Source organism: Poecilia reticulata, linkage group LG19 (genome assembly GCF_000633615.1).
Source record: "Poecilia reticulata strain Guanapo linkage group LG19, Guppy_female_1.0+MT, whole genome shotgun sequence".
Lineage (NCBI taxonomy): Eukaryota > Metazoa > Chordata > Actinopteri > Cyprinodontiformes > Poeciliidae > Poecilia > Poecilia reticulata.
The window spans coordinates 8,702,138-8,714,511 of record NC_024349.1 but is presented as its reverse complement, the minus strand read 5'-3'; the positions used below and the strand labels follow the sequence as shown (position 1 = coordinate 8,714,511).

The following is a 12,374-nucleotide window of genomic DNA, read 5'->3' as shown; positions in this document are numbered from 1 at the left end:
TATATATATATATATATAAATAAATAAATAAAAAGAAGTGGAGTGGCTCAGCTTTCATATAAAACATCTTTGCTGTTGTTTTAGTTCAAATTAATTCAAACTTTCTTCCCCATTTATAAAGTTTGTGTTGAATTTTCACATATGCTTTGAGTTGAGAAGAGCCATGATGACAAAGTTTGGTTCAATTTGTTCTAAATGTTTTTCAACTAAATGTAACTATTTAGCTATGGAAGCCCATTTCTGCCATGAAAGAAAAAATAAAAGCTCAACTAGTCATGACTACGAGTTTGAAAGTCACAAATATGAGATTTTTAGTCATAATTTCAACTTTTGTTTATAATTTTGAGATACAAAATCATAATTATGATAGGAAGTCATAATTTTAAAATAGTCATCATTTTGACTTTCTAAGTTGTGATGATGAGATATGGGTTTCCACAGGAGCAAGCCTCTTCAGAGAAACAACTTTCTATCTCTTTGAATCTCATAATTATGACTTCCTGTTGAGCTTTTCTGTTTTTCTTTAATGGTAAAAAAGGTTCTCCATAAGTTACTTACTTTCCACCTGTGTAATATTGAAAAACTGAATTTTTATGGTTTTTATTAATGAATCTCTAATTATTACCGTTCACTGTTTAATTTGTAAGAGGTAAAATTATTCAGGTTGGAACATGAATAGTCAGTTTAGTTGGATGTCACTCAGAAAGGACTTAAAACTAATTAAAGCCCCTCCTTCAGTCACAGCTTTTGGGAACGTTCTGTCACCAAAGTCCCATACCTAATTATTTTTGCCTCTGTGTGTTTTTTGACATGTAAAACGGAGGATTGCGGCGGCACCTGGGAGTCCGGTCCTGCAGCTTTCAGAGGCATCCCTCCTGCAGCAGCGCCAAGTCAGATGAGCGGTTCGTTACCAGACTGAGCGGCTGCTGATGAGGGAAATCAGACATTTATTCTGCAGAAAGACGAGAGATTCTTCTAAAAGCTGCAGGATGTGGACACCGCTGTGTCAGTTAGAGTTTAAATCAGACGAGGTTTGGCTTTTTATCGATTAATCCAATTGTACGTTGTTTTTTTTTTTAAGATTTATTTTTTGGGAAAAACTGTGGGGTTTTTTTACCACCAGTGTATTACTTCCTTGGTTTGATTGTTAAGAGTGATGTTAGCGCCAAGGCCGCCATTTTGTTTAAGTTTTACATCTTCTCTCTTTTTTGTACTTTGAATTCAAGTCAACTCTACGATGAAATATTAAAATCAGACTACAAGAAAACAATCGTACAACGATAAAGTCGAGAAAGAAAAAAGAATATAAAGTTTTTTTCTGGTAAAATTACATCGTTTCTATGCTAATATATTCTCGTAATGTACAACTAATAGAACGGATTACTGAAATAAAAGCCACTTTTTAAAAGTATTTTACGTCATTGCTTTTTTTCGAAAAGAAAGCGAACAAATAGGATCTAACATGAAAAAGATCCTTCCTTGCTGAGGTATTTCAGGACGACTTCTGGGAATATTTGTTCAGAAAACACTGAAACATTGGGGCCCAGCGAAGCATCGAAACAGACAGATAAACGTGAATGTTTTGACAGATTCTCTCCTGGTTTGGACTTCCACTCCCCTCGTCTGTCCATGTTCACTCAAAGCGTCATGAGTCACGTAGGAAGCATTAGCACGCCGACCGCTACACGTCCCTGCAGTCAGCTCTCCCCCCTGCTCATTTATTTCCCCATTTTCCTCCTCTTCCTCCTGTTTTACTCCCTCTCGTCCTCACAGGAGGCGGATGCTCCAGACAGATGTTGAAGTGTTTGGTCTGGTCAGGCTTCACGCGGCGCAGGGCCACCCTCGACTCCCCGATGAACTCGTTATGTGTCAGCTTGTCTTCGTCACAAACGGACACCCTGGGAGACAGAGGCAGAGCCGGCGGGGGGAAGGACAGTGACAAACGGTGAGCGAAGCATGAATAAAATATAAGAGCATAGCTGGGTAATGAGTCAGAGGTAGAGATCTGAAAGGAGACCAATCAAGGGTGGTTTTCTGTGTGTGTGCGTGTGTGTGTGTGTGTGTGTGTGGGGGTGTGTGTGTGTGTGTGCGTGTAGTAAAGTAGTCTAACAAGCAACATCTTATGACATCCTTTAAAGTCGTGACAGAGATATAAGAAGGGAATGAAATCAGTGATGAAAGCCTGACCTGAATTAGAAAGGAAGCTGTCAGGAATCTCAAAGTGAAGCTTTTGGGATTTATTCAAATTGCAGTTTCAAAATTAATGTATTCAGACGTGATTGCATCTGCTAAACCAACACAGATTAATGCATCAGCGAGATAAAACTTTATGAATGGAGAGCATCTTTCAATTTCCAAGTGTTGATGTTGACTGTTAATTGGACTGTGGGAACTTTCTTGAAGTTCAATTCTACAACGGCATATTGTATTAAAAAAAAAAAAGGGAGTAAATTTCTGCCAAAAAACTCAGAAGTTATGAGGTTAATGAAAAAATTTCTGAGCTCCAAAAATTGAAAACTTGGTAGAAGAAACTCAGAATTTTTAGATTAGTCTCAGGAATGTTCTAGAAACAACCAGAAAATTTCTGTTTCAAAAGTCGAAAATTTGACATTTCTTAGATCCAAAAGTCGAAAATTTGGTAGAAGAAACTCAGAAATTTTCTAGAAAAACAAGACCATTTTTCAGCTCTAAAAGTAAAAAACAATTGTTAATGTATCTGTATTTAAAAACATTAAATGGTTCTTTTTATTTTCAAGCCAGCTATTAACATGGACATATTATGCAAAACTTGCATTTTGCACCTTTTATTCTTCCATTGGGTCTCAGCTGCTTCTAAAAACAGGACAAACGTTTTTAAAAAGTCACACAGACAGTTTTTGTCAATATTTTGAGGTTTTTTGGTGTCTGGAAAATTTCCCGTTTCAAAAACCTCTGTAATGTAACGTCACAATCAGCAGGCACTGACCCCTCACCTAGTAACCCCAGCGGAACCCAGCCCGTTACCTAGCAACCCGGGCTAAGCTCAGTCCGTTTCCTAGCAACTCAAGCAGAGTTCCAGCACTTTTGGTCAGCTGGTTTTACTGCTGTATGCGGCGTAAAATGGCTTCTAGAAAAGACAAGTGCCTTACCATCCAGAAACCCCCTAAAATCTCATCATCTAAGATTGACTTTGTTAAAAAAAAAAGTAAAAAAAAAAACATGTTTTGTTCAAGTCTAACCTGTTCAAGGAAGCGTAATAGATCACCTTTAAGAGCCACTGAGGTCCCAATTGTAGTTTGAAGACTCCTGATTTTTAGGTGTAAGAGTGACAGCCGTGTATCTTTTACTTCGCATTTCACAATTACGTACCACTTCACAAAAAAATCCCAAAAAACTGTGATAATAACGACTGCTCCTGCAAGGCGGTGTATGTGTTTGCATATTCTTGGAGATAATTGTCACGTTTCTCTCTGTGGGGATTCAAACAGTGTGAAAGTGCATTACAAGAGGTTAAATAAATCCATATTTATGCCATAAATTCAGCAATAATACGTGGGAGGGAGCACTGAGGAGCGAAGGAGGTGGAAACAGGTTGTGGATGTGAGATCGAGAGGCAAAGGAGTGAGAAAGAAAGGTTAAAGACAGAAGAATGGATTTAAATATGCATCCGAACCCGAGTGCCTAAGATCACTAAGTTTCATGTCGTTATTTATAAAAATTTGTCCTTCCATCACAGAAACGCCTTTGATTTTTAGTTTCTGGTTATGAAACAAAACTCTTGCAGAAAGTTCAATATATGTGCAAAACAAAATCTCTGGAGAAAACCTCTAGTCTGATAATTCACCCAACAGGAAAAAAAAATCATACATTTGATATCAAACTGCAGGGAGAAACAGAAATGGAAGAAAAGAAGTGAGGGTGTGAAGAGCAGACGAGAACAAAGACAGATTGAGTCATCTGGAGGAAATCAGGACACAGCGATGAGTAATGGTGTAACAGGTCAAAGGTCAAGAGCGGGGGATGGGCTCACATGTTCACCTGCAATGCAAACATTTTCTGACAGCTTATATTTATTACTACATCATCTCAGCATGTTAACCTACAAAATAATCTTTATGAGAGAATATAACTTTAGTCAAGATTCTGCCACCAATCAAGTACAGTGAATTTTTCAGTGTATTGTTAATTACAAAGTTGACTTTAATCTAATAAATTAAGTTTATTCACAGTAGTTTTACTAATTCTACTCATTTTTTACATTGTTATGATAAATAAACAATGAATTTAAATAAGTTCAGGCCCTCTATAAATTAACTTAAAGTAATATGACAGTGAGGATTGATCAGCAAGGTATCCCACAATGCATTGTGCCAACAGCAGCAGCAACTAATTACTGTAAACCACTTTTTATTTTACTCATAACAAAAAGTTTTCCCAATGTTACAAGTGAATAATCTGCCAGCAGAAGTAGCACTTTTTTATCCATATTAAGGAATTGTTTACTCAAAGCAAGCATCTAAATCTAGCTGAAAAGTTACTTTTAAGTTAGTTTTGTTTTATTTCATGTGCACTAAGATATTTGAATTACTTGATACCTAATGCAAATATTAGGCATCAAGTAATATTGATACCTAATATTAGGTATCAATATTAGGTATCAATTTGAATTTGTGTTTTTGCAGTGCATTAATGCATATCCAGGTATATTTGCTGTTTGAATCATTTAGACAGGCAGTAATAATTGATTTTAGAGGCAATCTTTTTGGATTTCAACAATTCATGGGCGGCTTTGGTCCCAGAAACGACTCGTTGTGCTAGAAAAGACGATACTTCAAAAGTATCTAAACAGACTTTTTCGCAGCGTTGTGCTTGTAAGTCTTTCTTCTTTCGCCTGTCGTGTTGAGATTAAGACTTGGACATGGGTGTTTATTCCCTCCAGGTTGGAGCCACATGCAGTAATCTTTCTGTTGTATGACCCATCTTTCCTTTGACATTTAGAATTCACTGACATTTTCACAGAAGTCGTAGTCGCCATGAACTGAAGCAGCACACTGACCCAGATTCATGCAGGGAAATCCTCACAGACAGTAACAGACGATCTCCATAATTTATTTCAAACTGGTCTGAACTGGGGAATCCTTTCTGTGCAGCTTTCTCTGAAAATTTCAAATGTTTTGGTGGACTAGAGAAATTTCTCTGCACAGGAAAAAAAATTATAATATTCTCAGAGCGTTTTCTGAATCACATGTAACATTAACATTTGAAAATCTCAGGCATTTCTGCTTGATTTCATACCAACAGTGTAGAGCTGAGCTGTTTATATTTTAATAATCAGAAAGCAAAAGGTGCTTAACAGGAATTTTATAGAATTTGAACCAGGTGAAGCTAAAACTTTAACGATTAATCGATTACTTAATTATTGAAATAGTTGATTAATCACGATTAATCGCTTCAGCCTTAGCTAGAAAACACAGACATCAGGTATTGACCTGCAGCAGGTTGTGAACCTGAATGAGTCAAACTCCTGATATTTACGTGCCGGCGCCGCGGGTCGCCAGCAGGTCCGGTTCCTCTTATCACCCCCGAGAGCTAACCTGTCCATCCTGCTCAGATCCGACTCTCATGTGGACCACGGCAAAGTTTCAGTCACAGACAGAAACAATTCGCAGCTTTCGTCACCTCCAGAGGGGGGGTCAATGAGATTAAAACACCCCGCGGTGCGCAGTCTGACCTCAATCTGTCACTGCAACTTTGAAAAAGAGAAAGCAAAGAGGCAGATGGAAGGAGCGACAAAGAGAAGTGGAGATCTTCTCTGATCTCAGCGGACAGGAGAGATGTTTGGATAGGAAGGGACGAGGCTGAGGTGACACAACATGAAACAGCCTCAATGGAGGCAGAGAGGGGGCGTCGAGAACCACTGGGCGTCCTTTAAGCTGATAGCAAAGGACTCGGCGATTGAGACGGACGATAAGGAATCTTTTGTACGTGTGAGTCAGATCAGGAACAGCCGAGAAAACAAGAAGGGCAGAAATAACCACAGGTAGCTAAAAAATTACTCAAGTAAGAGCGGCGCTACTTCAATATATATTTACTATATATATTTACTCAAGTAAAAGTAAAATGTAGCCGTCCAAGAAATTACTAGTAAAAAAGTATTTGGTAAAAATGCAACTCAAGTAACTGATCAAAAAAGTCAAAAATATATAATCAGACTGACCAAAATGTAAACTCAAATTTTATATTAAAAGGTGACCTACTTTGCTTCATTGAACCAACACATTTTCTTTCTTTTTTTTTTGCATAAAATCATCCTTCAGTAATGAGATTTCAGTTTGATCAGTTCTGCTTATGAGCTGTTTTATGGCCTCTGTCACTTTAAATCTAAATAAGATGCTGCTAGCCACGCCCCCAACTCAATGTTTCCCTCCCACGTAAAAATGGCTGCAAACAGATATGCATTTACACAACTTTATGACTTTGAAAAGCAGAGGTGGAGCCTCATGTACAATCAACAGTGTACCACACTGCAAAAACAGTGTATCATTTCAGTTTTGACTTGAGATAATACAAAACTAACTCACAAGTAACTTGTCAGAAAGATTTATTAGTTTAAATTATTGTTTTAGGTTAATAATTCTTAGGGTTAGGGTTGATTAGAAACAGCACTAGTTCCTCTGGGAGATATTTAAACTTATAAGATGACATTTTTCCCAAGAAGTTATAAATGAATAATCTGCCAATCCAGCTAATACTTTTTTTGTCAATATTCAAGAATTGTTTACTTAAAACAAGCTGCTATGTCTTACTGTAAAGTCACTTGTGAGTTAGTTTTATCTTATTCCAAATGTACTGAGACATTTGCACTTGAAACTAGACTTATTGGTAAGATTTTGTATTTTTGCAGTGCAGCTGAAAAACAAAACTCTTGTCTTTTCTGGGAGCAAACTGTACAGCAGTAAAACCAGTTGGAACTCAACTTGGGTTGCTAGGTAACAAGGCCAGCCCCGTTACCTAGCGGATCCGTTACCTAACGGATTTGTGACGTTACATTCCAGAAGTTTTTTCTAACGCTTAATTTTCCAGACACCAAAAAACATGTACTTACTGCCAAATAAAATGGCTGGGTGTTTTTGTAAAACGCTTGATTTGGTTTTCAAAGCAGCAGAGACCAAAACAGAAGAACAAAAACACACAAAATGGTCAATTTTTCATAAAATTCTGCTAAATACAAGAGTTTTGTCCCCTTTAAGAGCAAAATGGAAATAATTCATATAAATGACACAATTACAAAATAAAAAAAAAGAGATATTTTTATAGAAAGAAATCAAATTCTTTTAATATAAAACTTATGAAATTAGCAAAAATTTCAGGTGTGTCTCTGTGTTTGGTGATTTTGGGTTAAGATGAGCTTATTCTTCAAATAATGAAGTTACTCATAGTGGGTAGTGTATCCAGAAATGTTACTCAAGTAAAAGTAAAAATACTCCTAAAATTTTTTTCCCTAAAGATACTGAAGTAAATGTGACTAGTTGCTACCCAGGCTGGTGAATAGCAGAGACTAACCTGAGGGTTTTGCGGTACATGTCTTCCTCGGTGATGCCGCAGTAGGTGAGCGTCTCGTTCCACACGGGGTTGAGTGTGTTTCGAACAATCTTTGTTTTCAGTTTATTCGCCTGTCAACACCACGGGGAGAATGACGTAAATGTCACTGCGAGCTTCGCTGCGACGTGCAAACAGCAGAAAAATAACCCCAAGGTCCTTCCATTACTGCTCATTTATTCATCCACATTTTCGTCACACAACTCTAAAATGAGACCATGATTGAAGAGTGTCCTCCAATCTTCCTGCAGACAGGAAGCTGAAGGTCTCTTTCAATTTCACAGGAAAACACTGAGAAATAAAAAACACTTGTAATAAAATCCAACCTTGCAGGCTCCCGGCAGCAGATGCAGCTTGACGTAGGGATCGGCCAGACCGTTGAAATCCATCGGCTTCAAACCCTGGCAGAGAAGATATAGGACATAAAAACTACAAAATGAGATGCGGAGGTGACTCTGGAAACTTCCAGCAGCGGAAAATGCTAAAGTACAGCGTTCATTTGGAAAATGTTTAAAGATAAATCAAAGTTTAACTTCAGAGTTTGAGTGTGAAGGCTGAAAATAAGAAGCTGAATGTTAAGTCTGTACCCTAAAAACAAAGAGATGTCCTATTTAAAACATTTATAATGCCTGACACTAAACAACTTTACTTAAAGAAAGCATTAAAATATCTGTATGTTTTTAACAAAATCATAAAATGTGCAACGTTACCATGCCAACTCGTTTTAATTGAGAAAGTTTAGTATAAATAATCTCTGCAGAAGTGAGATATTTGAGGGTTGAAAAAAATAAACATTGCAGTTGAAACAAGATGTAAAATCAAACATATTAAAGAATAATTTTTTTTCTCGCAATCAAGTCAAAGTAAAGGTTTCTTGTTTCAGTTCTGTTAGGTTTACAATATTTACGTAGTTGCTTAATATCTAAACAATGACAGATAGTTTTGTGTATGTACTTCTTATTAGCTTCTTCACATCCAGATTACTTGTACAGTGACAGTAAAGTCTGTATGGATGTTAGAAAAACACGATTAAACATTGGATTATGGTCAAAAGTCACAGATTTTTCTGTGGAACGTAACGCTGTATTATTCTGGGAAAATTCAAATATTCATAAGTTTTTTTCGTAGAGCGTACAAGATATTTTCCCCATGATACCTGTGAATTAATCTGCCAGCAGAACTAGTACGATCTATGAATATTCAAGAATTATTTACTTTCAACAAAATCCTACATCTTGATGAAATTTTAATTATAAGTTAGTTTGTTTTTTTATTTCAAGTGAATTAGGATATTTGCAGTAGAAACTAGACCAAAACCACTTTGTGAGTTTTTGTGTTTTTTGCAGTGAGGGTTGATTGGCTGCTCTGATTGGCAAAGCAGCCAATCAGAGAGCCCCGTTTATTTTCCTTGGTGCTGATTGGCTGAGAAGATAAGTAGATGTTAGTTTCTGCTGTGGTGCCAAGATTATTTCAGCTGTGTATATTAATGCATATTATGGTATATTTGGTGTTTAAACTATTAAATCAGGCAGCTTTGATTGTTTTTAGAGCAAATCTCAAGTATTACACTGTCTATGCAAGAGTGGTATATACAGTGTAATACGTTACCTCAAATGTGTATAAAACTATTTACTCATGTTGGTTTCAGAAGTCTAACACATAATCATTATAGCTGACAGAAACATAACCTGGTTTTCCTTTGCTGGCTTTCTGTCTGACAAGACAGAAGGTTGTAAAGCATTTTCCCGTGGACACCGTACCTTTGCTCTGAGGACTGTGCAGTGTAAGGAGCTGGTGGCTTTCTCGTACAGAAGGTCAAACTCTAACGTCCCCAGGGAGGCTGGAAGGGAGTTAACGACAAGTCAGAAGAAATGTGTGCCAGTTATACAGGTAATTGCTTTTATGATGATGACTTCATTAGGAGGCGAACAGCAAACGGCACAGAGAGAGAGAGAGAGAGAGAGAGAGAGAGAGAGAGAGAGAGAGAGAGAGAGAGAGAGAGAGAGAGAGAGAGAGAGAACGGTGGGAATATTGAATAAATATCGACTAGTTCCTGAAATCTGAAACTCTCTTTACACGATTTTCTTCTGAACTCTTTATGCGAGTCCAGATCTGTGTCAGTGTCATTTATTTTGTCTTTTACGAGCTGAACCAGATTTTTAAGGTGACCTAAGATGTCTCCTTGAACAGGTTAGGATAGATAGATCTATGTGCGACACAAAACACATTAATTACATTTGTTTTGCACAAAGTCCTTGTTAGATAATTAGATTTCACTCTGCTCAGTTCTGCCTATTTGGAGTCGTTTCAGGCCCTCCTGGTCACTTTAAATCCAAATAGCTGCTCACAGATGCTCCAAATAGCTGCCCCACTTCTGAAAAGCAGAAGTGGAGCCTCCTGCACAACCAAATCCAAAACCACTAAATGTAAAAGGATTTATTAGCATACAGAAAAATTATATTTGCCAAGTTAAGTTTAAAATATGAGGTAGCTCATAAAAAAAAAGTGAAGAGCCATTTGGAAAATTAAAAAGAGCCAAATTAGGTCCAACTCCTCTATGACGGAGTATTTGGACCATACTAAGAAAAAATAAATAAAATTACCAGAATAAAGTAAAAGAAAATATGAGAATGAAGTTGTACAAAAATAACTCACATTATCACGAGAATAAAGTCATAATTTTATTTGTTTACTCTTGAAATATTGACTTTTTTTCTCGTATTATTGCAACTTTATTCTCGTAATACTACGACTTTATTCTTGTTCAACGTTATTCTCAAACTTTATTCTCGTATTATTGCGTCATTTTTGTACAACTTTATTTTAGTAATTTAATAACTTTATTCTCGTAATTTAATGTTTTTTTTATCATCTTAGCTTGGTGCTAACACTCCCTCATCCTCCTAAACCCGGCCCTGTTTTTCAGTGAGACCCGACCGCTGCTCTGAGGCGACTCACTGTTGTCGTCGCTGTCGCAGCTGTCGATCTCGATGGAGGTGTCCATGCTGCTCATGGCCGACAGCGACCCTCCTCCTCCTGCGGCTCCCGGTAGCAGCGGAGACAAAAGGCATTTGCTCGCCCCGCCTCCTCCTTCTCCGTCTCCTCCTCCCGCTGCTCCTCCTCCACCTTGGCCCGCGCTGCCAGGGCTCAGCGGAGCCGGCGCCGTCAGCTGGTTGGGCGAGAGCGGCTCCGAGAAGGAGGAAGTGGGCGAGAGGCGGGGGAAGTAGGCAGAGATCTGACGGATGGGGCGTATGGGGCCCGGGCAGACGTTGATGGCCATGTGCTCCTGGATGGAGATGCCCAAACGGTTTCCCTTCCGCACGGTCATAGGGCTGAGAGGAAACACGATGACAGTCGGTGAAAAAAAACAGAGCCGAAATGCTACGAAAACACACACAATGTTTTATAAATCTGTCTTTATCGATCTATTACCGAAGACAATTATGGTCACTGAAAGAAAAAAAAAATTGGACTTTTTTGTCAGAATTTTGACTTTTTTTCCCAGAATTTTGACTTTTTTTTTGTCATAATTCCGATTTTTTTGTTACAGAATTTTGACTTTTTTCTCAGAATTTTGACTTTTCTGAGAATTTTGACTTTTTTTCTGAGAATTTTCTTTTTTTTTCTCAGATTGATAATTTTGACTTGTCAGAATTTTGACTTATTTCACAAATTTTGACTTTTCTCCTAATTTTTAATATATCAGTAGATTTATTGTGCACAAATGACAAAGAACAATTATATAATACACTATATATAATCACTTTACCCTGTTCTAAAATACAAATACAATTTGCATTAGTTTAACATGCTATACAATTTTTAAAAATATTTGGAAAAGTGTTTTTTGCGTTCATTTGTTGTGATTTGTTTGCATTTTTTGTCCTTTTAGTCTTTAAAATATCAAACTTGTGCATACCTATATACATTGTGTCTGTCTAATGACAATTTTTAAGTATTAAATCAGATGTTCTGACCAGTTAGTAGTTTGTTTTTATCAAACACTCTTTTTTTACTTTTTCTTTTTTTAGTAATTTCTTGTATTCTCTGTTTTGATGTGTTTTTTCTGGAGAAACGCAGACTAACACCTGTTATAGTGTTACCTGCAGTCGAAGATCTCATGTCAGAAAGCTATTACCACAAGTGGCTCTCTTAATGAAAGCTCTTTGAACCTAATTAAAGCAATTTTAATGTAGTTTCTCACAGGACTACAAAATACAGCAGAGGATGTGCGTACATTTGCATTTCAATTAAATAAATCTGAATAAACCGGCGGAGGAAGGATAAGAGATAATGGACAAAAAGTGGCTGAGTTAAATTACAATCCACATTGAAATTAAAGTGTGTGTGTGGGTGTGTGTGTGTGTGTGTGTGTGTGTGTGTGTGTGTGTGTGTGTGTGTGTGTGTGTGTGTGTGTGTGCGTGTGTGTGTTTAAGCACCTTTGTTATCTAAAATCCTCGACAAGCCTGTTCAGTCAGACACTTACAGGAGGAAGTTTTTCCAGGCTGAATCGCTCTTACTTTGCTAGAAGAGCCGCCTTGTTGCAGAAAGCTGACATTGCACTGCAAAAACTCAAAATCTTACCAGGTATTTTTGGTCTAGTTTCTACTGCAAATATCTTAGTGCAATTTAAATAAGACAAAACTAACTTACAATAACATATCAGCAAACTATAGCAGCTTATTTTAAGTAAAGTATTCCTTAATATTGTTTTTAAAAAGTACAAGTTTTTTTCCCTAATTTTTGGACTACCTAAAAACATTACAAGTACTTTTTAAACAATATTAAGGAATTAT

General features: G+C 37.1%; 1 protein-coding gene across 2 annotated transcripts in view; it reads right to left on the bottom strand.

Annotated features, from left to right (window-relative positions):
- Positions 1–12,374, bottom strand: part of LOC103481380 (double C2-like domain-containing protein alpha) — a 45,736-nt gene that overhangs the window by 18,137 nt on the left and 15,225 nt on the right. For both annotated transcript variants that reach the window (XM_008436786.2, XM_008436785.2), the window contains exons 2-6: positions 10,537–10,910; positions 9,339–9,418; positions 7,905–7,979; positions 7,543–7,652; positions 1,772–1,898 (exon numbers count right to left, since the gene is read on the bottom strand). In XM_008436786.2, coding sequence (XP_008435008.1) covers positions 1,772–1,898; positions 7,543–7,652; positions 7,905–7,979; positions 9,339–9,418; positions 10,537–10,906 — 762 coding nt within the window. In that variant the 5' untranslated portion in view covers positions 10,907–10,910. The remainder of the gene's footprint in view (positions 1–1,771; positions 1,899–7,542; positions 7,653–7,904; positions 7,980–9,338; positions 9,419–10,536; positions 10,911–12,374) is intronic.